General features: G+C 33.4%; 1 protein-coding gene across 6 annotated transcripts in view; it reads left to right on the top strand.

Annotated features, from left to right (window-relative positions):
• Positions 1 to 26,814, top strand: part of LOC119830681 (protein yippee-like CG15309) — a 69,541-nt gene that overhangs the window by 38,761 nt on the left and 3,966 nt on the right. For 4 of the 6 annotated variants that reach the window (XM_038353766.1, XM_038353770.1, XM_038353765.1 and 1 more), the window contains 4 exons: positions 21,558 to 21,673; positions 23,736 to 23,863; positions 25,401 to 25,444; positions 26,504 to 26,612. In XM_038353766.1, coding sequence (XP_038209694.1) covers positions 21,558 to 21,673; positions 23,736 to 23,863; positions 25,401 to 25,444; positions 26,504 to 26,612 — 397 coding nt within the window. Of the gene's footprint in view, positions 1 to 21,551; positions 21,674 to 23,685; positions 23,864 to 25,400; positions 25,445 to 26,503; positions 26,613 to 26,814 lie in introns of those variants that run through there. The other 2 variants (XM_038353767.1, XM_038353768.1) reach the window with 2 other exon arrangements.

Here is a 26,814-nt window from a genome sequence, read left to right as displayed (position 1 = left end):
ATAGCTTTATCCAGTTTTGAATTAATGCGCAAAAACAAACGGTTCTCTGAAATTGTAAATAACACTCTATTTTGACAACATGTTAGTTATTGCGATTGCTTTTAGCGGATAAGCATATTTGCGTTGCAACTTGGTCCGAAATCCGATTTAATAACAATAAACTGTGTTGTGACTACGATACTAAATTAAATAATTGATGCCTCTTTTTGCGTACAATATAAAAATACAATTGGCACTTATTTATATTCATTTAAACATTAAACATCGATAACTCTCTTGTGTTTACTTTTTCATTGATAGGTTATTAACATTAAGTCGACTTTAGTGAGGTTTATAGCCATTTTTACGAATATTCTATAGAAATAGAAGTAGGCGTGTCAAATTCAGTGTCTCAATACGACTGTTTGTGCAGCCTTTAAAGAAACTAAAGAGTTTTGGTTGTATTTTAGTTTAAGCAGTATTTTGTATACCAATCACGCGCCCCAGGGTCAATCACACTTTATACTCGACCTACTACTTCATACTAAACACTTTAATCAATCTTCATAATATACGAGTACCTAATATGTAGTAGCAGTGCTTAATACAATTTATAAACATCTAGTGACTTGTATCCAATAAATTAAACACTTGATCGCAATGCCATACAAAAATCTCGTCATAAAATAAAGAATCGTAAATGCGTAGTTACTTAACGATAAACAGAAGTACCTAAATCCAGCGCGAAATAGTTTCGACGTCACTGACCGAATGTCGCACTTGCGAGAAGGTGAACGAACATGGAGTATCGATTCACTGAACCAAACAGGTCATCGGTACCCAAGTAATCCTAATCTGTTGTTTCGGTGTTTAAATAGTCAACTAGATCCAGTTTCGGCATGATTTTTGCAATCATACTTTTTTTCATCACGAGCGACTTGGGGATCGAAACATTTCAATAAAATGGTTATTAAACATAATAAATATTTTCATTTTTTGTAATTTTGTTTTCAATAAACATAGAGAAATGTTGCTTTGTGTACTTACGCTTCCAAAGCTCAAAAAGTTCTGCATCGATGGAGCTCAATTTTCGACAAGATATACTTACGACCCGTTTCAAACGATGTTTTTTATTTATTTTTCCTCATTTCTTATTCAGGTATACATAATGTTCCACATTGGAGCATAACAACTAGTGACATTAAATCGAAAGTCATTATTCTGAAATAAACACATGTTTGATAACTGCGCAATGTGCATCCTCCATAGGGAAGGACTTATATCAAAACAAATATTTACTTGAAAACGTGTACATTTTATATAGCTATTGTGAATAGTACGAGTGTGAAGTTTGAAGTTTCTCTAAAACTATTATAACTATTTGTTGTAGCTAATCGGTGATACAATAACTCGTACAAACTTGAGGTCCTCATATAAGTCTTGTATTTACAATTACGGTCGAGCACCTCCGACTTATAAATGATTTCATATCAACCAAAATAAATACTTATAACGCGATCCTTTAAAGTACGTCGATCGAATTTTCTAAACAACTTTAATTAGCGACGACGTAACAAAAATTACGTTGTAATGAATATCGATGCATTTACTTTGCCTTGAACTATGCAAGCGTGATTCACAGTGAACAATATAATTTATTGTTCCTTGTGCACGATAATCATTTACGAGAATGTACCAACGGGTAACTGTCTCCGAATGTGCGCATTATGTTTAATTGCTTAGTTGTATTGTCTAAAGTCTAATGTTTTCCAACGTATTATGATCGTCAAGTTGGTTAGGACGTGTGAATGTTTGGTTATTCTTTCAGACAAAACGGCGGATCGGATCTGAATAAATAATGCGTGCAATTAGATTACAATAGTATTGAGTTTTACTGTGATATAAGAGATAAACTTATATAGCCATAAAATGTAACGCATAGTAGTAAAATATTAGTATTAATATAGTTTTTATCTTCGTTTTTAAACATGTTAGCGTGATGGTAGATAAATACATTAAGTACCTCATCGTAAAAAAGATGCGTTATTGAGCACGTACAGCTGATATTTTTTCTGTGTGATGCACTTCCGGTCTTTTTGGACTTCCGTCACATTTAAGTGTGAGAATAGACTATAGAGTATGCAGAATGCAGCTGTGTTTGAAGTCTCGGTACGCCCAAGTGATTTTTTTTTTATTTGTTATATGGTAATATATGTAATTTAACCCACTAGTTTTTGCCCGCGGTTTCGTTCGCGTTAAATTCGAAGTAAATCTCCTTTCCCCCCTTTTTCTATGTGCCTATAAACCTTCCTCTTAAATCACTCTATCTATTTAAAAAGAACCCATCAAAAACTGTTGTGTAATTTTAAAGATCTAAGCACACACACGGCACGGCGGCGGAAAGCAACTTTGTTTTATACTATTTAGTGATAATCATATTTCAGAAAAAGAACAGCCTCGGTAGTTGAAATCTGCTACTAAGGTACAATTATTTTTATTTATATCAAACGATTCACTCAATGTCACTGTCCTTGAAAAATTTAAAGAATAGAAAAAATCGATCGTGAGGTGGGTTTCAAACCTGCGTCCTTCGCCTTACTTCGCGTGTACCCCTATCTACAACACCAATTATGTTACATGTAACATCATGTGATAGACTATTATACTTTCCGCCCACGGTCGTCAGAAAAACTCCTTAACCCACGGCGAAACCGGCAAAGTGCCCGTATCCTTTCATGGGTCTGAAACTATCTCTGCACCAAAATTCAAAATCGGTTGAGCCGTTATAAATAGTGTAACTAAAACTTTCTTGTGTATAACATATAATGTATGTATATAGATTTATGGGTTTCATGGAATAAGTAATTACATATTTATAATAACTTTTCGACGTCTGACCATCTATGTGATACACTTAAAAACTGCAATCATTAAACGAGATTAAAAACTCATTGTACAGAGGTCTGCTTTTAATCATTTATGACTACCAACGCAACAGTTAGATCAAAACTATTTAAGTATTTAACGGTGGAGCATGTATTTGTCAGGGATCATTAGTATTATTCGTACATGTCTGTATTTTATTTAGGGCCATTGTATTATTTTGCAATGACGTATCGAGGCCTTTGTGACGGGTTTTGAATATTGACAGACCATCAAGTGGCTATCATGTTGGTTATATACCTTTTTATGTAGCTACCATAAAGCATAGTTTAATAATAAATAGGTATATAAGAAGTTATACAAGTGTAAACTTTTTGGATGCTGTATGTGTTTTGTAAGTTATATTCTGTGTTAAGCGAAAGTATTTAACATAAATATAATACCGGTCTAAACCAACGCACTAATTAACGTGTTTTCATAAAATGATACAAACTTCATATAAATACAGTTATGTCATACAGTTAGTTATAATGGTTATGAACGTAAATTTTCGGCGTCGCTCGTTATTTAACTGTTTTTCATGAATCCAGCTTTGCGCAATCAGTTTCGGATTTTTTATTTTATCTCGTCGTATAAAAACCACATTTGTTGTGATTTTTTCGTGTAACTGATCAAATTATTTTAAATTCACTTTTAGTTTTCTCGCCTTGATCGAAAAGAAAAAAACGTCTCACCGAGTTTGCAATACATGCAATTTGTATGAAACAAATTAAATGTTTTTTTAACTTTAAAGATCTGTATTCTTAAATTACGATGTTCTTACTCCATGTTCACGAAAGATTTATGGTTTGTACATGCATCTCGCTAGCCCCTACATCTGCATACAGATGCTATTTATTTGCCAGTAAATTCAGAATCTAATACAAACCTATCGAAGCATGTTGTAATCTCTTACACGTGTGCACCCGGAAGGTACTGGTACTCGACCAGTGGAACCGGATTAATGACTCGTAATGACATTTAGTGAGCCGATACCATTTGTGTTTTTGTCTGTATCGCTGGAAATATAAGCCAAGGAAAACGTTTATAATGCTTAGATTACAATTGCGAACGAACCTGCTTTGTAAATTGTTTCATTGTTATTCAGTCGATTAGGATTGCGCGTTATTTAGTCATTTGTAAAAAAAGATGGACCCTAATTGGAGTGTGTCGTGCTTCTTTTTTTCTAGAATTAATATTTGTTACGATTTCCCCAGAATCCTTAACCCACTTATCAAGTGTGAATAAGCAATGTTGTCTTCTTGGCAATAATTTTACCGTATACAAAGTAATACTAATTAATAATTCAGATTAAAGAAATTTATAGTTTTTGTTATTGTAGTGTCAAAAAAGCAAGTTTTCGTTGTATCTATTAGACTAATGGATACTTAATGATTAATCTATTTAACAAAAGGGGTCCAGTGGCACATGAATGAAATTAAAACTATCGCAAACACGATCTAGTCACGAGAATATTGTTCTATGAATCATAACATGAATAACCCTTTCATTTTTAAACACGCAGTAAGTTGGCATCTATAAATTGTAATTTTAGGTACATTCAGGAAACTAATTTAACAAAGTTTAACGTTCAATAAATATGCTACCTTAAGCTAGACCGTATTTATACATTATTTAATTTATCAATAAATTTATTGATGAAACTTACTGACAATTATTTAATTATCCTTTTGAATGTTACCCCTTAAAAGCGGACGACCCATTTGCAGCGATCTTAACTGCAAATGTACGTGGGAGTGGTGATCGCTTACCTTTAAGCAAACCACCAGCTCAGTAGCCCGCTATTAAAAAAAAAAGATATTTGATCCGTGGAACAAACGTATTGCAGTATCATGAATGTTCCTACAATCCACTCGAGAGGACATTCATCTTGGTAAACAATACTAAAACGGTAGTCACGAGCTGCAATGCATTCAAAAACCACCACCTGGATTCTTAACTCGTTGGAAACTGTTGCAAAACGTGCAGACTTTGCCCTTATAATACAGGCAATTTAAGAAAATACTTGCCAAATAACGAGGCCATTCAGTTCTGTAAACACTCTCAAAGCCAACGAAGTTAATCGCTCCTGAACCTGAACGTGCGATTTGAGTAAATGGCGCAGAAAGCGGACAAGCCTAAGTAAGGTCAACGTCTCGTTAAACGATACTAAGCTTTGAATAATGTTATTATTTCATACTCCACCCATGTAAACGTTCGCCACGTTAAAGTATCCCTAATCTCCTATGTAGTAGAAATTGATTAATGGATATAAAGAAATATGAGCGGACTTTCTTAATCTATACAGAATTAAAGGGCCGCAAACAAGCCAGGCCCATGGACATATTGACTAAGCTTGCTTCTTTATAATTTCTAGAACTTGAAAAATCTGTACAATGAAACTAAACAATTTTATTTAAACTATAAACGCCTATAATGTGATGACGGAGGCAGAAATCCATATTCACTGTACCTATAGTCATTTCAAGTTATTATCGCCTATCAGATGACGAATCCGCTTCATTGTTTCTTGTGTTTTTTTCTTTTAAATGTTTGATATTTGATAGCCATAGCTCGCACGTGACACAATGCATGTTTACGTTTACTCTGGTTGAACAGCTGACTGGTAACTGGCACAACCCCGGGGGTCCGCCCCCCACAGGTCGTGACAATAGGTCTGTGGACCGCTTTGCAACCGTTAGTTCCGAGAATGCAAGTCACAAGATAAAAATAACGTTGTTGTTAGTGTCGTGATGGAGCTGTGTAATATTGATTTGTGACCGAACGTAGTTTATACAAGAACTGTTGTTTTGTGTGTGCTTTGGAAACGCGGAGAAAAACCCCTTCGTGATTGGAGTCCTGTAAAATCAGAGAGATCCAATTTAGAGATGGGTATAAGAGAGGTAAAACGAAACGAAACGTGGAAACGAAAACAAAATAAATTGTCTGCTGTGAAAGTTTAGTGCGGATAAGATAATGAGTAGAATCGTTTCTGACTTACTCCTTTGAGAAAAGAGATTGAGGGTTATTTGCGCGGCTATTCATTTTTACACGCTTTTTATTAGCTTCACCTGTATGTTTGTATGTTTGTTTGTATGTTTGTTTGTAACCGACTTCTTTGGGCGCGATTTTGACCCACTTTAAACGGCCAGATTTCGTTCAAACTTTGTAGATTTATTGAGGACCGATGACAATACACTAATTTGATAAAATTATTCCATTTTTCAATTTGCAAAATATGATTTTTGTTAATTTATATAATTTTCATCTATAGTCGATAAGGTAAGAAAATTAATTAAAATTTTTTTCGTTCGAGTCGTGCAATAGTTTAAAATTAAAAAAAACAAGCTATTATAAATAATCCAAACTAAAAAGTAGAAAATAAATAATAGTTAAAAAAAACTAAAAAACACGCTTTTTATAGAAAACCGAACTAAAAAATAGAAAATAAATTTAAATGAATTTAAATTAAGAAAATAGTGTTAAAAATTTCAATGAATATAAATTAATAATAGTGTGAGTAAAAAAAAAATTATTTTATTTTAAAAAAAGCGTGGGGTGCTTCTTAAGATATTATCAAAATCATAATCACTCTACTCATATCTGTCAATAAAATATCTATAACCATTGACACCATGCACCACACGCTTTTTTTAAAATAAAATAATATTTTTTTTACTCACACTATTATTAATTTATATTCATTGAAATTTTTAACACTATTTTCTTAATTTAAATTCATTTAAATTTATTTTCTATTTTTTAGTTCGGTTTTCTATAAAAAGCGTGTTTTTTAGTTTTTTAAACTATTATTTATTGTAGTACTAAAGAACTTTGTTTCGTGTAATATAATTATAATTTCGTATAATATAATTCTTTTTTTTTTTGTTCCCAGGTAATGCATTCGACGAATTAAAATTTTTGTAACGTTTGCAACAGTTTGCTGTTAATGATGCTCTAATATGGAAATAAGACAGAAGGAAGGTATTTATATAAAATATGTTTAGTTTATAGGTACATTTATATTATTCATGCCATAAACCCAGATATAATTAAAAATAAACAAAAATTCGACGCTTACCTCTTTTTGGCTTTTCAGATAGGTTGCGTTTACGTCATTTTTTATGTATGTGACATATATACAAAATCATTAATCATTATCTATATAGTTTAGTTGTTACTTCGCTTTTGAGAACGTAGATCAGAGTTCAATGTTACGTACGTACGAAGTTGTAAGGGAGAAGGTAAATATCTAAACTTAATATGTGGTTACATCTATATAATATATATAGCTGGTCGCCCCGACTTCCCCTGTGGTAAATTCCCGGGGCAAAATATATCCTATAGAACTCGGGAATATCGTAGTTTTCTTTTGGTGAAAGAAATATCAAAATCGGACCAGTAGTTGCGGAACCTTTAGGGTACTAACAAAAACAAACCTTTTTTTCTTTATTATATTAGCATAGATAAAACAATAACAAAACCATTTCTGTATATTACATTTTTTTAAGAGTTCATTGCCGTGAAATTTAGATGTCTTAGGTATATACCCCAAAATAATGGTTATCATTTGTTTTTCTGTTTGTTTAATTCTGTCTGTTTGTCTGTTTATATGTCTATCGATCATGTAAAATTCACTGAACATAATTAGATAAAATGTTAACGTACAATATTATATTCAATAGGCTACATTTAATTTGATAAATATAATTTTTAAGTAGCTGTAGATACATGTAACACATCGGGAATAAAAAAGAAATTCCCGATGTGTGAGTTGAAGGTCTTCAATAATTCAGTGGGTTTTATGCTAAAATCTCTTCATCTACAATCCACAGAGTACAAAATGGTGTAGTCCACGCGAGCAAAGCCGCATGCGAAAAGCTATGTAACATAATAACATAATATTACACTTTATCTATGCATAATAATAACCAACGTTAAAATTAACGGTGTTATGGGAAAAACGAAGTTTTCTCGAAACCGTGAGAATGCTGCGATCAAAAACCAATTAAAATTTATGAAACAAAAGCTAATAATAATAATTGGTCATTCTTAATGTATAAACTTAGTTCTAACTGTGGGAAAATTTCTCACGTGCAATTTTAAATTACGGTATATAGAATTTTTCTACACAGCTATAGAGTGACGTAGATAAAAATTTTCACTTACCTATTAATTACACTATTTGAAATCAAGAAGATTTGATTTTGTATACGTTTGAAAAATAAGCTATACAGTTGCATATATTCTGAAAAAAAGTCGGTATTTTTAAAGGCCCACCTGTATGCCAGACCTGCCCACCTGTTTGTGGTATGTAGTAAACCTATGACCTTTAAATACTTTTAACGACATGACTTATTTCGTCAGCGGATTTAAATAAATAATAACAACCACTTTCAACGGAATACTGTATAAGTGTACAATGTGGTTAGATGGAAATGTCATGACTGATTTTCATGATAAATGTCTACAATTTTTTTTTTCATATTTATTTATTTATTTCACACACACACACACACACACACACATTGTTTTAAGGAAGAAGCCACCGACAACCGAAACACAGTTCCCAACTAGTTCGGTAGTCAGTGGGTCATATAAAATATATAACTACACTTTTATTATGTCAATAAATATTTTTTCATTTTCATTTTCATTTTCATATTTAATTTTATACGAGATATGTTGAGGTTTTTTTAACAAAGTTGTGTTTGGCGAATAATTTAAATGTAAGTTTAATTAGTAATGTGAAATGAATGACACTTACAGAACTAGACGTGTAATATTATGTTAGTTATGGAACTTTGATAATTTGTGCAAATTCCCCGAAGGTTTGTGAATGTAGTATATTCAAAATGCTACAGATACATTATATTAATACATATGTATATATGTACCAACGTAGCAAATATGTGTTATCAAAACATTGACAACATCCCAAGTTGAAGTAGCAGCCTTCGTATCTTTATAAAATTTTTAACTTTTCGTGCGTTCATGATCTCACAATAATCGCGATCTCATCACGGATAGTGGCTAGACAGAACACAGCGGAGTTTAATCCGTTGGTACACTCCTAGCTGGGTGGAGTTGAGTGGTTAGTAGGAAACCGGAGCGTCTCCCCCGGCTATATTTATGTTAGCACGGACAAGCGGTGGTTCATCTAAGGTGATCACCATCACCATTAAACATTTGCAGAGATGAAGGGTTCTGGGTATACGTAAACATATTTTCAACTATGAAATAGACATTAATCGCTATCTAGCTAAGGCGGCAAGGGAGGAACAAAAAATAAATTAACACGGCCGTGATAAGAAGTCGTCGCGACTTGGACTTATCTAAGTAGAACAGTCGTTAATGCCACATTTATCGATACGTTTCCGTGTTTAATGACCCGCTATCGAATTATTCTTTACGTAGGTATATTAATCTATACCAATAACATGAAGCTGAAGAGTTTGTTTAAACGTGTAATCTCAGGAACTTAGGGACCAATATCGAAAATTCTTTCACCAGGTGCCTTACGTGATCTCTAAGATTTATAATAATATACCCAGTATTTTCTTGTGTTTCATTTTACGTGAGTGTTATACATTTAGAAATTAAAGACTTTAAAACGCGGGGACACCCGTGACCACGTAACCACGTTCGCTGTAAAGTGTTCGAAAAGTCGGGTTAATAATATATTGAATAAATCGCGTTTAAAATTTTTTAAATTTCTAAATAATATAGCCAGTTGCAAAAAACAAAGAAAACACGCCTAAATGATAAAACTACTTAATTTGTCTCCTGGCCGTTTTGTAGAGTATACGGAAGGAATTTATTTATTTATTTTCTGGCGATCCTAATCGTTTTGAAAGGATAAATTCATGAAATTAGTGTTTAAGATGTATACCTCGAGTTTAAAGGAGTCAGTTACACACAAACATACAGACGAAACTAATAAAAGCGTGTTCAAAATTCTTACAACCTTTCAGTGTTTCTAAATAAATCAATCTCTCGTAAATTGATTTTATAATAGGAACATTTTTAATAAAAAAACTTTTTTCAATATTTGATGAAAGAATAAATCCATGAAGACACATTCAGATTTTGATTTCAATAGAATCGAAATATAATTGTAATGGCATAGAACTGTAGACAATGTCTGCCTTATATATTATTATTGTAGTAGAACGTACTCGTATCATAAGAGGAAAATTTAAATTTATATGTAGCAGTAAATATAGTCTAAGTAACTAGTTATGTTTCATAATTGCAATTTATGTGAATATTTTTATTATGTTCAAATTAAAAACTCGATGTCGCCATTATTGGACATTCCTTACTGTCATGAAATATTCATACACTGCTTAATCTTAGCGTATCTTTAATAAATAGAAGGCCTTGCATCTTTCTTGGAAGAATGCTTTTATAATAGATTAAATTTAAAATATTGTATGAGTATATGTAAAATAGTGAGACAAGTTTATACATAAGCGTTACCAATATTGTATTTAGTTTTACTTTTATAATAGTTGTGGCCTAAAAGAGTGCTTATTTTACACAATGCCTAAAACAAGCGAGATGGAACTCAGTAGGTACCAGAAAATCTTAACCCCCGTTGCCTGCGTATAACAAATAAAAAAAAAGGTTATTGGCCAATAGAATCTGGTATCCATGAGTCACACGTGTAATCCCGTATAAGTCTAGGCCTCAGCACTTAGGAATTAATCGATGCATTCTTCGGAAATTGCAGCGTTTTTGTAGAATCTCGTCATCTCAGTTCCCACAGACGATACAGAACTCGTTCTACGTAGGTATATACATCATACACTGTAATAATCTTCTCGTGTAACGAATCTGAAACACGCCGGCCATAATCTGATTGATGGCGTGCATTTTCTATTACGCGAACTAGAAAATGCGCAATATTTTACTTTATACTACGTTAAGTCAAACACAATACACCACATAGCCTCCCAAAATAATCAAATAAAATCAAATCAAATTTATTAAATCAAACACTTAACCTAACCTTAAAGCTAAGTACATCGCTGCAATTACAAATAGGTATCAAACAATTAAGGTTCAAGACCGATATCTTTGCTAGGTTACAGAGTAACCTGTATTAAAGATATCAGTACCTTCCCCATACCATGAATAAAGCACAATGTAATTTAAATGTCTCAAGGTGGTCGTCCCACTTTGTTCATGAAATTGATTTAAAATTACGGTTATAAAAATACTAAATAATAAACTTATTATCTACTATAAAAAATAATAAATAGCTGTATAGAGAACAAGGGAAAATAATAAAATCTTATCCCTTCTATATTCTTTTGATCTGGCAGTTAAAATAGGTAACTAGGATGATAATTTTTTACGAGTTTTTGCGAATGAAACATTAACTGATGTGTTAAAATGCGTTCCGAGCTCTTGAAATGTTTTTCAGTATTTTACTGATGTCATATTGTATAGTACTAAATATCTGTAATTCGACTAGGATTAACCTTTTATTCAGATTAAACTTAAATCGAATACTTAATATGAATATGATCTTGTTTAAGATAATACGAGAAGGGTCAGTATTATAATGATTTCTCCAGTGAGCGATATAAATTTGGTTAAAAAATAATTTACACTGAACCGCTCGTGCCAACTCCCTATCGACCACTAGAAGGTCTATACCGAACCGAAAATTACTTGAATTCGAAATGAAACCTTTACAGTGCGTTATTTATATTATAAGTATAGATCATTTAAATTAATTTAAATTTATTACTTTTTTATTGTCCTTAAACATTTTTTTAGGTATGTACTATATGCCTAATCCGTTTAATTCAATTTTGAAGTTTACAAATTTATATAAGTATGAAGAAAAATTACGAATACCTTAATGTATTGACTTTTGACTAGAACAACTACAGAAACTAATATAGCTTTTTGGTTGAATGTACGCTTTTAAGGGGATAAAATTGTACCTATGTTTTGATACACGCGTTTTATATTTATATCTGACCGATAGCGCTCCATTGTTCTCATTTATCAGCTGTAATCTGATAACATTATCAGTGCGGAAGTCTCAAATATTGTTCTATTTATCAACGCTGGGTCAACAACTTTTTATTACGTTTTTAATTGTTGTTTTCATATTCACTGTCTAGTCTAGTCGATGCTCAATGATAAATAATATGAACTTACAGACTTTCCCTATGAGAAAGATCTTCGAACGATTTGCATGGAATTAGACTTCATTATAAGTGAAAATATCGCTCAAACTTTAATATAACTATCAACTTTTAAACGTCTCAAGTCTTCCATATTGTTTACTTTTCTGTAAATAATAATTCACGATTAGAATTCGTTTATCGAAAATCATTCTAAGTGAGGCGGAATCGTTGTATGCGTTTACCAAATATCGTGGAAACGTTTGACCTATTTGCGCCTATTTCAACACAACGTTCCCTTTCAATTGTCTATATATACACATTATATATGCACTGTTTCAAAATAGCTCGTGCTTTTGATTATGTAAATGTACACAGCTGTGCAACAGCGTGGTTTTGCTTTCATATCAACGGATTATGAGCTGTAAAGTATTGCTGACAAAGGGTAAAATTGCGCGCGGCTCATTAATGCGCAGTGCTTTATCAACTTGCATAAGAGCTCCTATCAGTGACGTGACGCAATCACACCTAACCTCTTGATCCCGATTGTAACAGACCTAAATAAAAAATAAATTGATCATCGATAAAGTAAAATAATAATAAACTTCTGCGTCGTATTTATTCGTAGCGAACTAATTATTCTGGTCTCAGCACGTGATGTTGATCACGCGATTTGTGTTGACAACAATTTCTAAGGCTATTTATATTATTTACAATACATCGTTTGCTTACTATTGCCATTATGTAGCTACATCTACGTTTTACATATTTTACCATCGGGAAAAGTACGTCCGCTGTTTTTGTGCTGTGTTGACCGCATTGTACTCGAAAGTATTAGATAAAATACATTTCACCGTGTGTGCATATTCCCACATTGTATACGGACAATTTTATGGTACAACATAATTAAAAATTTAAATACTGTAAGTCAAACTACATTGTAACATTCTGCCTGACATTGTACTAATGGCGTGTGAGGTCCTAATTAGACGACTATAAACACGGATATGTGTAATTGCGTGTACTCGAGGGACGTGAGCTTTTGTCGGTGGGCGGATTTGTTGAAACACGATACCACTTATCAGTGCAATTACCGTTACATGTCATTAAATTATCAAATAAACAAACAAATTCGGAGATACACGAAATAAAAAACAGGTCACATATTCGTGTATTTATGTAGAAATTCAGTCAAATGTTGGTTATTGTAATTCTGAACATAATACTGATAAACAAATGGAGTCTTCTAAAGGGACCTAATCATCGTATTGTCCAAACAAACTGAGGCAGTTCAAAACCAGCGTGAGCTAGAAACAATGCAGGGGCCATTGATATTGATCTTGGAGCTGAATTAGACGCAAGGTTGATGCATATGATCACTAATTATAGACCGACACAAATAAGCAAGGCGTTGGCGTCTTCGTATCCAGCTGCGAACTGATCAGATGTGCAGAATGATTGTTTGTTAAGGTAACCTTCCTGGATGAAGCTGAATGGAAAAGTTTTGGGATGATTCATTTGAAATCTGTATCCTATAACGATGGCATAAACCATAACATCTATTAATAAAAGAGCGCAAATTCCTTTGTCTCGCTTCTTCATTTCAATTAACGTCTCCAGGATTAACGCTGAATGAAATTAAGCAATAAAATATTGACAACCGTGTTATTATCATTGTTTTGCTTTCTGCATTTTTGATTTTGGGGATTTTACAAAGAACTCCTGAAATCTAATTGACGTAAAAGTTTATAAACTATATCAAATTTTTTCACACTTTGGCATAACTGACTTATAATAAGCACCTTATGAGGTACATAAAGCAGAAAATTTTGACTGCGTTATATTATCAGATCCTGAAAATGTACTGAATTGACAGTCGTAAAGGAAAAACCCAGTAAGCTTACGAGAGGAGCGTAGCCGGTAGACAATACGGAGCCAACTAAAACAAAAATATATCGGGATAAGCTTTTAGTGCATATTGAGTTCACGGTCAATGTCGCGTGATAATAATTCAATTTCCTTTGTGTAAGCGTGTAATCTTCGCAATGATAACGATTAATGTACTAGAATGTACTCTCATAATTTCGATAACAGCTGCCGTTGTTTTATTTTTGTATGATTGAATGTGATGACGGATTCTGTTCGCGTATCGTAAATGGTAGAGTGGTAGTAGTGATACGCCCTTGAGCGTGTCGCTACCAGGGTGAATCCTCAGATCACCCATGCGTCCCTGCTAATATGTATACATATGATGCAGTAGCCCTTCTGGCTGACATCGAGAATCACCACAAAAAAGTAATAGTATTTGATTATGGTAGACGAGCTTTAGCTAACAACATGGATATAATTTCGAAAGTTCCGCTTAAACGTTAACTAGTTTCTTTACCTATTATTTTTGTTCTATGTTATTTATAGTATGACTGCGCCCGTTGTTGATAAAGCCTATAAGCCTATAAAGTTTTTTTTTAAATTAGTTCTGTTATTCCAGGGATTAAGGCATTCAAACATGCAACAAATTCTTCAGATTTATATTGTTAATAATTTAGCACATATAGATAACTACTAATTACGACGTTATATAAAAATGTAAGTACTTAAATATACTCCTCGTTGTTTTTTAGTAATAAACCTTGGAATTTATTAATTCTTAATACTTAAACACGTCTGTATAATCACAACTGCATTTTAATTATTTTAATCATATTTGCGTGTAATTTTCAATTTAAAATATTATAGTATGTATAATTACATATTGTAAGATACATCACAAGATGTTATATAAGCTCTTTATATAAGGTAAAATTATGTAACAATCTATTATACAAATATATGAAAATGTTAATAAAATAAATCAGAGCTAAGTCTAGACTCCAAGGTCGCTTTGGCTTCAGAATAGGTTTTCGCGAAAAACGGCCACATAGTTGAATGAAAGAGAAATAATTAATTTACCTAAAAGTAAAACCAATAATGTGTATATATTTTGTTACAGTTGAGGAGGTTTGTTATTTCGTGTTAGGAATTTCGTGTGAGTGTGTGCAATTTTTATAATATTTATTAAATTTTGACGTGAGTGTGTTGACTAAACATGTATTCAAAAATTACCGTAAGGAAATATTATTTCGCAAATGATTAATGCAATGACGCCGCGGTTCCAACTTTGTATACTCTTAAATGAGATACAGAGTGATTTAAATAGACGGTCAGTGAGAAAGCACTGTTTGTTACCTAGTCGATGTGTTTAGAAGTGGACAAGTAACTCGTTTTATACAAGCAATATTTATTGCATCACTAGTTTCCTCCGACACTCGATCGAATTCACTGTTGGTTACGTAAATATCCTTTACTTTCCATAACGTAGAAATCTATTTTTAATATTAAATTTTCCATATGAGTTCACATATGCAAAGTTGCTTTCAAAACTTGCCCACTTCTTATAACAACATACGGATGATCTTGTAGGAAACGTCCATAGCTATTGGAATACTCAAAACTTATATTTTACTTCATTATACGAGAGCTATTTTTTAACCCAACGTCGGGTATGTTTATAAACAATCTAGTTTGCCTCGAGCACGCACGTGTACGTAGGGCTGATCCACACCGAGAGCTGATAACGTTGATAAGATAACAATGTTGTTGAGAGGCTTCAGGGAACAAACAGTCATTCCAATCGAGTATTATGAAATAAGAACAGAATATATAAACAATGAGGAATAATTATTCTGTTGATTCGTTTTATACGTTCTTATATACATATATATATATATAATTAGATAAAATTTGTAATTATTAGTATATAAAATTAGTAGTCTATAAACGACGTCACACAAAGACTTGAAAGAAAATTATTTTTAATCTTAAAATTCTTATTACTTCAATGTTTATATTCTGTATATTCGCAATAAATATATATTTATATGAAAATAACTTACACAGGTAAACTCAAAATATTCCCATTATTTTAATTTTGCTTTGTATGTATACAAAGCAAAATTGACTGTGGATTTACCATACCGTACGGGGCAAGTTAAATTTAGCCTAGTTAGTAATTAGTTCATTAATCCACTGCATAAATAGACCGAGTTTTTTAGTACTATTGTCTAAGCTCAGCTTCCACGACAAACAACCTTTATTGTTCTGTAATGCAATCTTCAGGTCAATGTAATACAATGAACGAGTAATCTTAATTAAAATGCATTCACGGGAAAACAGTCTCTATTGTAAAACGGATAAAAACTATATTTATTCAATTGTTATTGTCAATCTTCAGCCAGTGATTTGCATGAAAATAAATATTCATTATTTCGTTATATTGAACAATGGAGTTAATCAATACATTTGTAGATATTAATATGTAGAGCAATAGTGTAATGTAGTGTATTTAATATATTCGATCCATTTTTAGCTCATTTTTAAGGTCATTAAGAAATAGTCTTAGTTAGTTTAGAAATTAAAGACTTTTAAACGGATTTTAAACGCGATTTATACATTTTATTACTAAGCCGACGTTTCGAATACTTTACAGCGAGCGTGGTCACGGGGAGACTGTATTATTATTAGTTGTTTTTTTATGACAGAGCGGGCCACAGAGCTGGTTGTTTGCCTAATGGTAAGGGATCACCATTGCCCGTGAACGAACAAGAATGAATAAAAATAATCTTTAAGAGGTAGTAAAGTATAAGGAAGGGATTGACGACTGGAAAGATGGAATGGGCTGGGAAGGGTGAGGAAAGGGAATCGAGCCTCCGGTGCCCCGTATATATGCTCGTTAGGAGCATAATTGTTAATTTCAGTAAGACGACGATATCTGTTCTGAAAATATTTAAATAATGACTCATGTCACTTTGTTTTTTTAACTGTATAATTACCGTTGTCTGTAAGAATTCGACGCTAAATAATCAGGCTGCCAACTGTATATTATTATTTTTACAAGATGTTCCCGGCGAAATATTTACTTCGAAGAATCATACTTTCACATATTGAATAAAAGAAATGCTTTCACTCTGTACAACAGCTTTTGCAATCTTAGAATAGCGTTCCCGAAAGGGTATAAGCTATATTCGTACGACGGGCGAAGCCGGCCGGACCTCTAGTGTTATAACTGTGCAATAAAAGCCGATTAAGATATTGACTATTCTAGACATCGGGAGTTGTGCTAAGTTGTTAAGTTCTTAGAGAAAAGCTAGACTAACTGCCTGCCTTTTCCAATAAATTTAACCAACTTCCTAACTCGACTCACACGGTTAGCTTCTTCTGTACATATATCATATATATTACCTATTTTATATATTTTTTAAACTGTCATCTTCATAATGTTTTAAATCAATTTATATTGCTGCCATATTATAACTTATACTGAAATCAAAATCGAAATGTGTAGAACACGATTGACTAATAGATGTCTGAATAAATAAAATTCGAATAAGCTGCAATGTTCCAAAGAATAAATAACATATAACAATTTTTTTTATTACGGTCAAAAATAATTCCAGGGATGTATAATACTAGCGGTCCGTCCCGGTTTCGCCCGTGGTACATATGTAGCCTAAAGCCTTCTTCAATAAATGGGCTATCTAAAACTGAAAGAATTTTTCAAAAGGGACCTGTAGTTCCTGAGATAAGCACGTTCAAGCAAACAAACAAACTGTTCAGCTTTATAATATTAGAACAGATTAGTAATTCTGCAGGACATCGTCAAGCGTTACAGAAAAATACACACACAAACCATATCGTATTACCATCTTCTTGAATATAGTGGCACTCGGTCGTTACGAGGTCTAAAGCACCGCTCCTTAGAATTCAACTCGCAAAAGATGCTATCAGCGGTCAAACATGAGTCACAGTACGTGACAAGTTTCACGAAAACAAAGTGAGCCGACATTTAAATTACAGATTGGCTTCAGAACTCTCAAGGTGGTCAACTTACACTTTACCCGTGGTTCTAGGTTTTTCTATGATTGACGCCGATTCCTATGAAATGTTCATCAATGCAGTCTATTATGACTATAAATTAGTGAATTTGAATTATTTAAAAGTGAAAGGAGTATTAAATTTTTAGATATCATTCTCTTATCGGATCTTTATCTTCACTTATTTTATTACAGGCAAATACCCGCATATATAAGCGTGCTATAAACAATGAGAGTATTTCATCATGGTACGTCATTGCCCTCAATATTAATATTGAATCACTATCCTTATAAGTAAAGCAGAAAAGCGGAATATCATTAAACAAAGCTGTTTCACACCTAATTAACAATTTCACGTATAATTACTTTGTTTTCTACGCATTAGCATGGCTTCTTCACTAGAAGCGAACCATTTGCGGTGAACAATTGCATACGACACTAATTGATTGACGTTTCCTGTTTACTATACATTTTAATTAAACATATATTTACTTTAGACGCTGCTTATAATCTTGCTAAGTGCTGTACGTAACGAAGAGAATTATTATATTGTGAAAATGTTTATTTCACATTGTTCATAATGTAGGGCAAAGATGTCCCTTTACCTCAAAATTTAAAAAATTAGATGAGTATTGAAATCAGAAACTCTTTATAAGAATAAAGCTATGAGCTATATTGTAAACAATTGCCTAAAAAGCTCCTACGTAACTTCCTCCAGGCTCGAGATAAATTAATAAACTATGCAGTGTTTCGTTAGGAGTTGGAATTAAAAATTTTAATTGTGCTTTAGCAAAATTCCCGTTCAAGTAATACGACAAGAAATATATGAAAGCAAATATGTTATGATATTTACAAGTTGTGTAATGATATTGTGTTGAGGTAAATGATGTCTAAGAGTCGAGCATCTGGAGTAGGCAATAAAAGGAATGATTGTTATTACAGTCACGTCTGTTTCGGTCTATTCAAATGTTATGTAACACGTCTTTTATTGAATTTGTCGGTTGCTACGCTACACAATTTAATAGGAACGCTTCTTCTTCAATAGAATACCAATGCTATCGATTCCCAAAGGGATAGAGAACAAATATTCGTAATTGTTTTGCTGCATTTAACAGCTGTGAGGTGTGAGAACTATGTACTGCATAAAATACTAGGTCACAGGTTATAAACGTTTTAAATTATAACGTAGTTCCAGTTTTTACAGCCGACTAAGTAATTAAACTCGTTAGATCTGCTCCAGTTTTATCATTTGTGGGACATCAAAACGTATAATTTTCTAAATTATAGTATTTTCACCACTAATGGTTCGCTGACAGTATACAGAGCTACGTGCATGCCTATAGTATAATGAAGGTGGCGTACAAAAGGCTGTAGACTTTTATCATTAATCAAAATATAAAATTGAGTAAACCTACTTTTATATGTGGCTCAGTCTAAACTAAATAACCATTAACAACGTTTTATACTATATATATTATGTAATTTTGTCCGACATCAAATAGAACCTACATTTATAACCTGTCATGTACTCAAAATGTAGTGTTGCTCAAATACATAAAAATATCAATTCTTATATAAGTATTTATTGTTTATTTTATGGTTACTTTACGAAACATACAGTAAAACAAATAAAAAAACTTAAAACACGCTCAGATTCACACAGTCTCACACAGAGCATAAATAAGGTAAGAAATTATTAAATCTCGACGATCCTTACCAGGATTATAAGATAATATATCAATAATATAGAGAAAAATATTGTAATTTATCCGAACCTTAATAAGGATACAAATTCTGAAGTTTAGTGTGGGTTAAAATCGAGGCTAAAAGTCTAGCTAAAGCGAATAAAAGGATGTTATTGAGAGACTACCTGCTCCGCATATCCACACAGTAAGATGGTAAAATTAATTAGAATTCGGTGTTTATTGAAAGTACTTTAAGCAAAACAAAAGGCGCAACATCGCTTGTAAATAGTTTTCAAACAAATTCATATAATGTACCACTATTATAAATACATAATACACGTATAGATATTATACAGTGACATCACATATTCCGAACTCGTTGCGCAATATATCGATGGCAAAATGCACACGGCGTACTGGCGCATAATATGTACCTACCCGTAGTAACACGAAGACTTGACTGAAGTATTACGTCGGAAACTATTGAAATGAGATCCGGGGTCCTTGGCGTCGATAAGCGATGGATTGTCTAGTTTCTATGGAGGAAGTTCGTTTTCGCCACTTGATGCTTGGGGATTAGACCGTATTGTGAACGTGCAGTGGGTATATAAATGTTGTACCTACTTAGGTGTATATCTATTTTTTTTCATTATAGTAAAGTACTTTGATATGATGATGTTGTAACAAAAAATTAATCTTACAATTTTCTATAATTTATTCACACCACTTTCAAGAATAACGATTGCATCTATAAGTGGAATTTATGAAGTAAAAATAGATGTTGAAAATATGATTTTCCCTTCAACGGCCTAAGCCAAGTCACACGAAACTATCTTCAAATAGTCGAGGCGTGTTTAGTTAGGTATCTATCTATTTATTTATTTAATTTTGTACATCAATTAATTGTAAACAGTTATAAATAAAAGTACCTACATGTTGTATGTGGTGTATGATAGGCAGCATGACTATAGCCATATCTTCCAGAGATACCAATATTTTTATACCAATACGAGCATAATATGAAGTAAGATATGTACTGTCCCTATTAAAAAGCTTTTCTATTTTTTTTTTGTTTGTCTCTATCGCTTAAAAAAAAAACTAGTAAATAAGCAGCCTATTTTAATAAATTCTGTATACGGCTATGTAACAATGTCTGGGCGCGTAGTGGGCTTGCACGTGCAACTCACGCCTCCGCAACATAATTAGTTTATCCGTGCCCTTAGTTATTACGGCACACTAACTGAATCGTTTCCATCGTAATTTTGTTTTACCCGTGACGCAGTGAAACGAATTTTTATGATCTCTTCGATATGGATTTGAGAGCTGTGTGAGCGTTTAATTTAATTGTAATAACAGATCTTCAATGGTTATAAAGCGTGACTTTCCGGGGTTAATGGCTTATTGAATATCAGTTGATCAGTCATTGTCTCTCAACATTAATCAGATTGAAATTAATGAAATACAAAAAATAGACGTTTTGTTTCTGTGTGAATTGTGTCGGTTATTTAGCAAATCATTAAGTTTTTGTTTTAGATATTTTAGTTATTTCTCTCAAATATATTTAGTTATAATTAGCTAGTTCAACTATTTTGTTTGCCCTCCTTAATTGTCTCCTTTGTTTTAAATTAAAATATAATTAACTAGTCCATAGAATGTCAACAGAAAAACATATACATATACAAAATAGTTTTCTAAAACTTACGAATAAGTACAAAAACAAGGTGCTGCGCTTTAGCTAACTACAATACTACCTACCTACCCACCATATTTTATAAGTAAAGTATGGTAGGTAGGTAAATACCAATCCTTTTCCGAATGAAATAACATCTACTCTAGATGGTTAGGAACTCCCAGGAGGCTCTCTGAATAATAGCACCATCAGACGCGACATGTAAACAAGCACGAAATCGTTTCAGAGGGTGGCGGGTGCAAGGGAGCAGCGCGGGGCGCGGTGGGAGGCGGCGCGCGGCAGGTGACCGACGCTTCACGCGGCTCATGTGGGCGGCGAGCGCGTGCTGCTCGCGCCAGGCAGGTCCGTACACCATGTACTTCTTAATCTCATACTAAGATTCGATAGAATACTGCACCGGATCCACTATTGGACACCTTGTACTTGCAATGATATTCAATAGCGCACTGGACCAGTGTCTATCGAATACATTAACATTTTGAAATGAGAGACTTTAGTACGGTTTATAAGATTTCTTAGAATAAGCCACGCTCGAATAGAAACGTCGGGATCAATAGTATAATGAAAAAATTAAGTTCAAAATCCGTTGAAAGGCTTTCATTTCTGAATGTATGTAAAAATAATCGCGTAAAGTCAAACAAAAGAAAATACCCCTTTGACATTGTACTGTGCTACTGAGATTATATAGCATCGCCATGCCTACTCGGATTCGACATCATGAACTTTATTTCATGTATACTATTCATAACATAAATATGTTGCATATGACCGTAACCATATTAATTATATGCATGTATACGAGCTGGCATGTCCGAAGTTAAAATTTAATTATAGAATTCGGACTAATAAACGCGGAATAAATGGAGACTCTCATCCTTAACGATATCATACATGCGAAAGGAACTCTGTCTGTCCGTCTATCTCTTCACGCCTAAACCACGCCACCGATTAAGATGAAACAATAATATAAAGATTGTTTGAGACCCGTCAAAGACATAATATGGTTACTATCCCGGGAATCTAATAGAAACGGGAATTATGCAGGTAAAACCCTGAAACTCAACCCCTTTTGAGTATGCGGGCGAAGCCGTGAGGGGAAAGCTAGTTAATTATGAGTGAATGTAGGTAACGCATAGTATAAATGTTTTTAGTGGATGTTTACACCACATTTAACCATCAATCCCAAATATATGATGCACGACACACTGGTATAGCATTATCTGCATAAAAATAGATGGTTGCCATGGGAACGGCATCAGTTCAAGATTCAATTCTGTAGTTTAATAGCTTCAATTGGATGCAAGTTGCATTTTAATGTGTCCGTTTATTTTGCGATGCACTCTAATTGATAGTCAAGTAATCATTGTTGCCAACGCAGCTTCAAGTTATTTTTTATAGAACTGCGACCATTTTAATATTGAATTCAGTTGAACACTGATATCTAGTTTTTAATACTTAAATACAAATTAAATACAATACTATTGAAACTAAACTGAAAATGAAAATTAACTGATAAAGAAAGACAAGCAAATTAACATAACAAAATAAGACATTTTAAAATACATCGCTAGTATAATGTAGATTATAATGATTATTAAAACAAGTAATTTAAGATGTTTATTCCTTTAATGTTTCGTGACCTTCGCCAGTAATAGTTCAATCTGCTTTTAATTTACCTCTTTCCTATGGCTTCATTAGTACATGTAACTAAAACGTATTACATAATGAAGGTTCCGACCACATTCAGGTTATGAAAATCTGTAGAATATTATATCACCTCATTACTAAAACATTTATCGCTAGCTCTAATGTGTTTCTAATAACATTTGTTAATGTTAAGGTGATAAGTTATTACATTTCAGACTTAGTATACTTGATTTTACTGCCGTTTTGAATATCAGTTTAATTCAATATTATTTTCTTGAATATTTTTGTTCAATTTTAATTTAATTGTTTACCGCATGAGTGCTTACTTATAGCCCCACGTGTACTATCGAGGACCAACCGCAATTGACATTCACATCGCGACACCGAACCGCTCTCCACTTTTATGCAATTACCTTTTAATTAAATCCAAAATTTTCGATTGTTAACCGGACTGGTTGCGTAATGTTATTGTCACTCATTTATTTCCAAATGAAAACATTTTTGCTTCACTAAATTATTCGTAATATGTGAGTCCGAAAGCCTACGTAATTTATTTAGTTAAGAGAAATTGATTGACTGACTATTATATGCTCTATCCTCCAACACGAACATTACGCAATCAGGTGCATCATGAAGTACTGGAACGTCAATCGCGGTGAACATATAGTGCACTTAGGGCTTGACGCTGACGGGGTGTGTGTTGGTAGCTAGCAGGCACTCATGCGTGAGGGGGTGACTAACCGTGGCGGGGTGGCAGGCGACGGCGGCGCGACCGCGCGCACGCCCGTCAAGACCTTCCAGGCGTACCTGCCGCCGGCGCACCGCACCTACAGTTGCATACACTGCCGCGCGCACCTCGCCAGCCATGACGAGCTTATATCTAAGGTGAGCGACAATACACCTATACTTTACATCGAACTGTTACATGTAAGGTTCATTCAGCATCGAACTTTCATGTTCTAAGCGACGGTATATTCAACACTAGAGACAAGAAAATATATAAGGTATGCGCAATTACACAAATTATATCGAACTGTTATCTAATGTAAGCAACAATACAATATATTAAATTTTATCGATAGGTGAATAAGTAAGGTGAGCGAAATTATACACCGAAATTTCATTTAAGTGACGATGCATTCAATATTTTCGACGACAGAGTCGTAGGTGTGTGATAGGTCTCAGAATATTTTAGATAAACAGAAATTAGACAACTGACACTTACTATATTTAACCCTCCCTTCAAGGAAATATAGAAGGTGAGGTCAAAATAAAATCAGTACTTAATTATAGAAACAATTGTATATTTTCGATGGGCAGCAACTTCAATAATTAAACCTTACAAACAAATTTAATCTAAGCTGAGCGACACTTTTTATACTAGCCAAAGAAACTAAATCGTGTTTGTGGACCGGTCTATTGAGTGCATATCAATTTGTAGAAACAAATTGAATCGTTGCGAGAAAAAGTTGTCGAGGGTAAAGCTTAGTCTCGTATAAACTATTTCATTTTTATTACTTGTGCGACCGACCCACATACAGATGTTGCTAAAATTGTCATTAGGCTAAAACCTCGTGATGTCTTTGGCGTCACTTTGCATAATGAGCTTATATCTACAGTGAGCGATGTATCTCGCTTGCTTTCACTGGTTGTATTCGAATATGTATTCGTGCCTCGGAGACCTTTGCCCTCTTTTTATATAAAAATGGAATTATCTTTGCCACCCCTCTTACCAGTCTTGATTAATTATTATATTACTAGCTGTGTCCCGCGGTTTCACCCGCGTAAATCCGTATCCCGTAGGAATATCGGAATAAAAAGTTGCCTATATGTTATTCCAGTTATCCAGCTGTCTACGTACCAAATTTCATTGCAATTGGTTTAGTAGTTTTTACGTGAAAGAGTAACAAACATCCATACAAACTTTCGCATTTATAATATTAATAGGATAGTTGTTCTTTTGTGTGTGTACAATAGATTTATTTCGATGTTATTTAAATCCTGTTGACAAGAACTTCCTAACATTTTAGATTTTTTAATGTTTGTTTGTCCATCTTTCAATCCCCACGGGTTAAACATGAAAATTAATTCTTGCCATAACGATAGGTGATTTTTAAGAATATAAAAAAGTAATCACCGTCCATTCGAGCGAATGGAATCACACGCATACTGAAGTTAAGGGTAAATACAAGTAATGGTCCCCAAAAAAAATCCTCTCTATGTCATTTAAAACCTTTAGAACTTCTTAAACCTTTACCACAAATACGATATGCTTCTACGATAATTTGATAAAAGCCCGTGTGTATCGTCTCTGTTATAGAATTGCTCAACTAAGTTTTATGAAAACAAATTCTATTTTCTCGGTAAATTGCAATCCCTTCGTGTACACAGAATATTAAATTACTTTTCTCTTGTTTTTCAGTCGTTTCAAGGCAGCCAGGGGCGTGCATATCTATTCAATTCTGTGTAAGTATTACAATGATGATATTTCTTTACAAACATGGATTCTTACATTTTTCTGTTATGCTAGAAATGAAAAGTCATGACATAAACGTACACAATATTATATACAGAAAACCATATGCCTGTCTGTACCTGAAATTAAGGATATACTTTACAAAGATTTAAGTTCGATGCATCAAAATATTCTTTACTAATTTATTTTAAATTAACATTATGAAGTTATTTTCCTGTTGTTATAATTTTAAGTCAATAAGTTTATCTTCATTTTGATTTAATACCTTTTTAATGCCATAAGCGGGCAACAGAGACTGTTGGTCAACTGGTGGAACACCACCGTCCATGAACATTCTTAGAGGAAATGGGAAAGGAATAAGGGGAGGATTGACGATAGAAGAGAAGGAATGGACTGGGAAAAGGAATGGAAAGGAGACGGGCCTCCGGCTCCCCGCCGCCCTACTCGCCGTACGAAACACAGTAGCATGCTACTATTTCACGCCGGTTTTTTGTGGGGGTATGGTACTTCCCCGGTGCCTGCTGGCCCAATTCGTACCGAAGCGCGCTCGACTCCCATATTAGAGACACACCTATTATGTTATTCATTTAACAAATTGAATTAAACTAGCAAATTATAATTTGATGATAAATTTGCTTTTAAACGCGTGCTTAATTATTTTTATACTTCCATTAAAAACAAACATACTCGTACATTTGAAATCGCGCGGAAGAAAATAATGAGAAACGAGTTTGTTATGCAATCAACAAGTTTTAAGTATTCCTATTTTTAATTGTTACATTATTGTACAACTATTTTTAAAATTAATTCATTACGTTTCTTTTGTTCGGTTAAAGTTCATAGGAGATATACGTGATGATTGTCGCAGATAATGTACAAACGTAGCTGGAATTTACGTCGTTCCTAATTTGACTTAGGTTACGTACGTTTTTTATCTGTACATTTTAACCGATGCGCATTTTTTTTCATTGTATTTTTTTATAGGTTATTTATAAAGTATATTAAGTTTTGATAGGTTAAGATAAATATATGAGCAATTGTAATTGCAGAGTGAACGTGGGCTGCGGGCCGGCGGAGGAGCGCGTGCTGCTGACGGGGCTGCACGCCGTCGCCGACATCTACTGCGAGTGCTGCAAGACGATGCTCGGCTGGAAATATGTGAGTTTCGACTGTTTTCAGTGGGTGTAGTGTCTGCGGGGTTGTCAATTTTCGTTATAGTTATTGTAAATGTGTCGGTTAGCATTTGTAGTTTATTTTGCAATTAGAAAGGGACATGGTATAATATTCAAATATTATAACACGCTTTATTTAAGAAGTGGATATCAATATTGAAGTGTCTATTTCTCATTCCTGTTTTGAT

Source organism: Zerene cesonia, chromosome 12 (assembly GCF_012273895.1).
Source record: "Zerene cesonia ecotype Mississippi chromosome 12, Zerene_cesonia_1.1, whole genome shotgun sequence".
In the NCBI taxonomy this organism is placed as follows: domain Eukaryota; kingdom Metazoa; phylum Arthropoda; class Insecta; order Lepidoptera; family Pieridae; genus Zerene; species Zerene cesonia.
The sequence above is the reverse complement of the archived record's forward strand: the minus strand, read 5'-3'. Positions and strand labels throughout refer to the sequence as shown.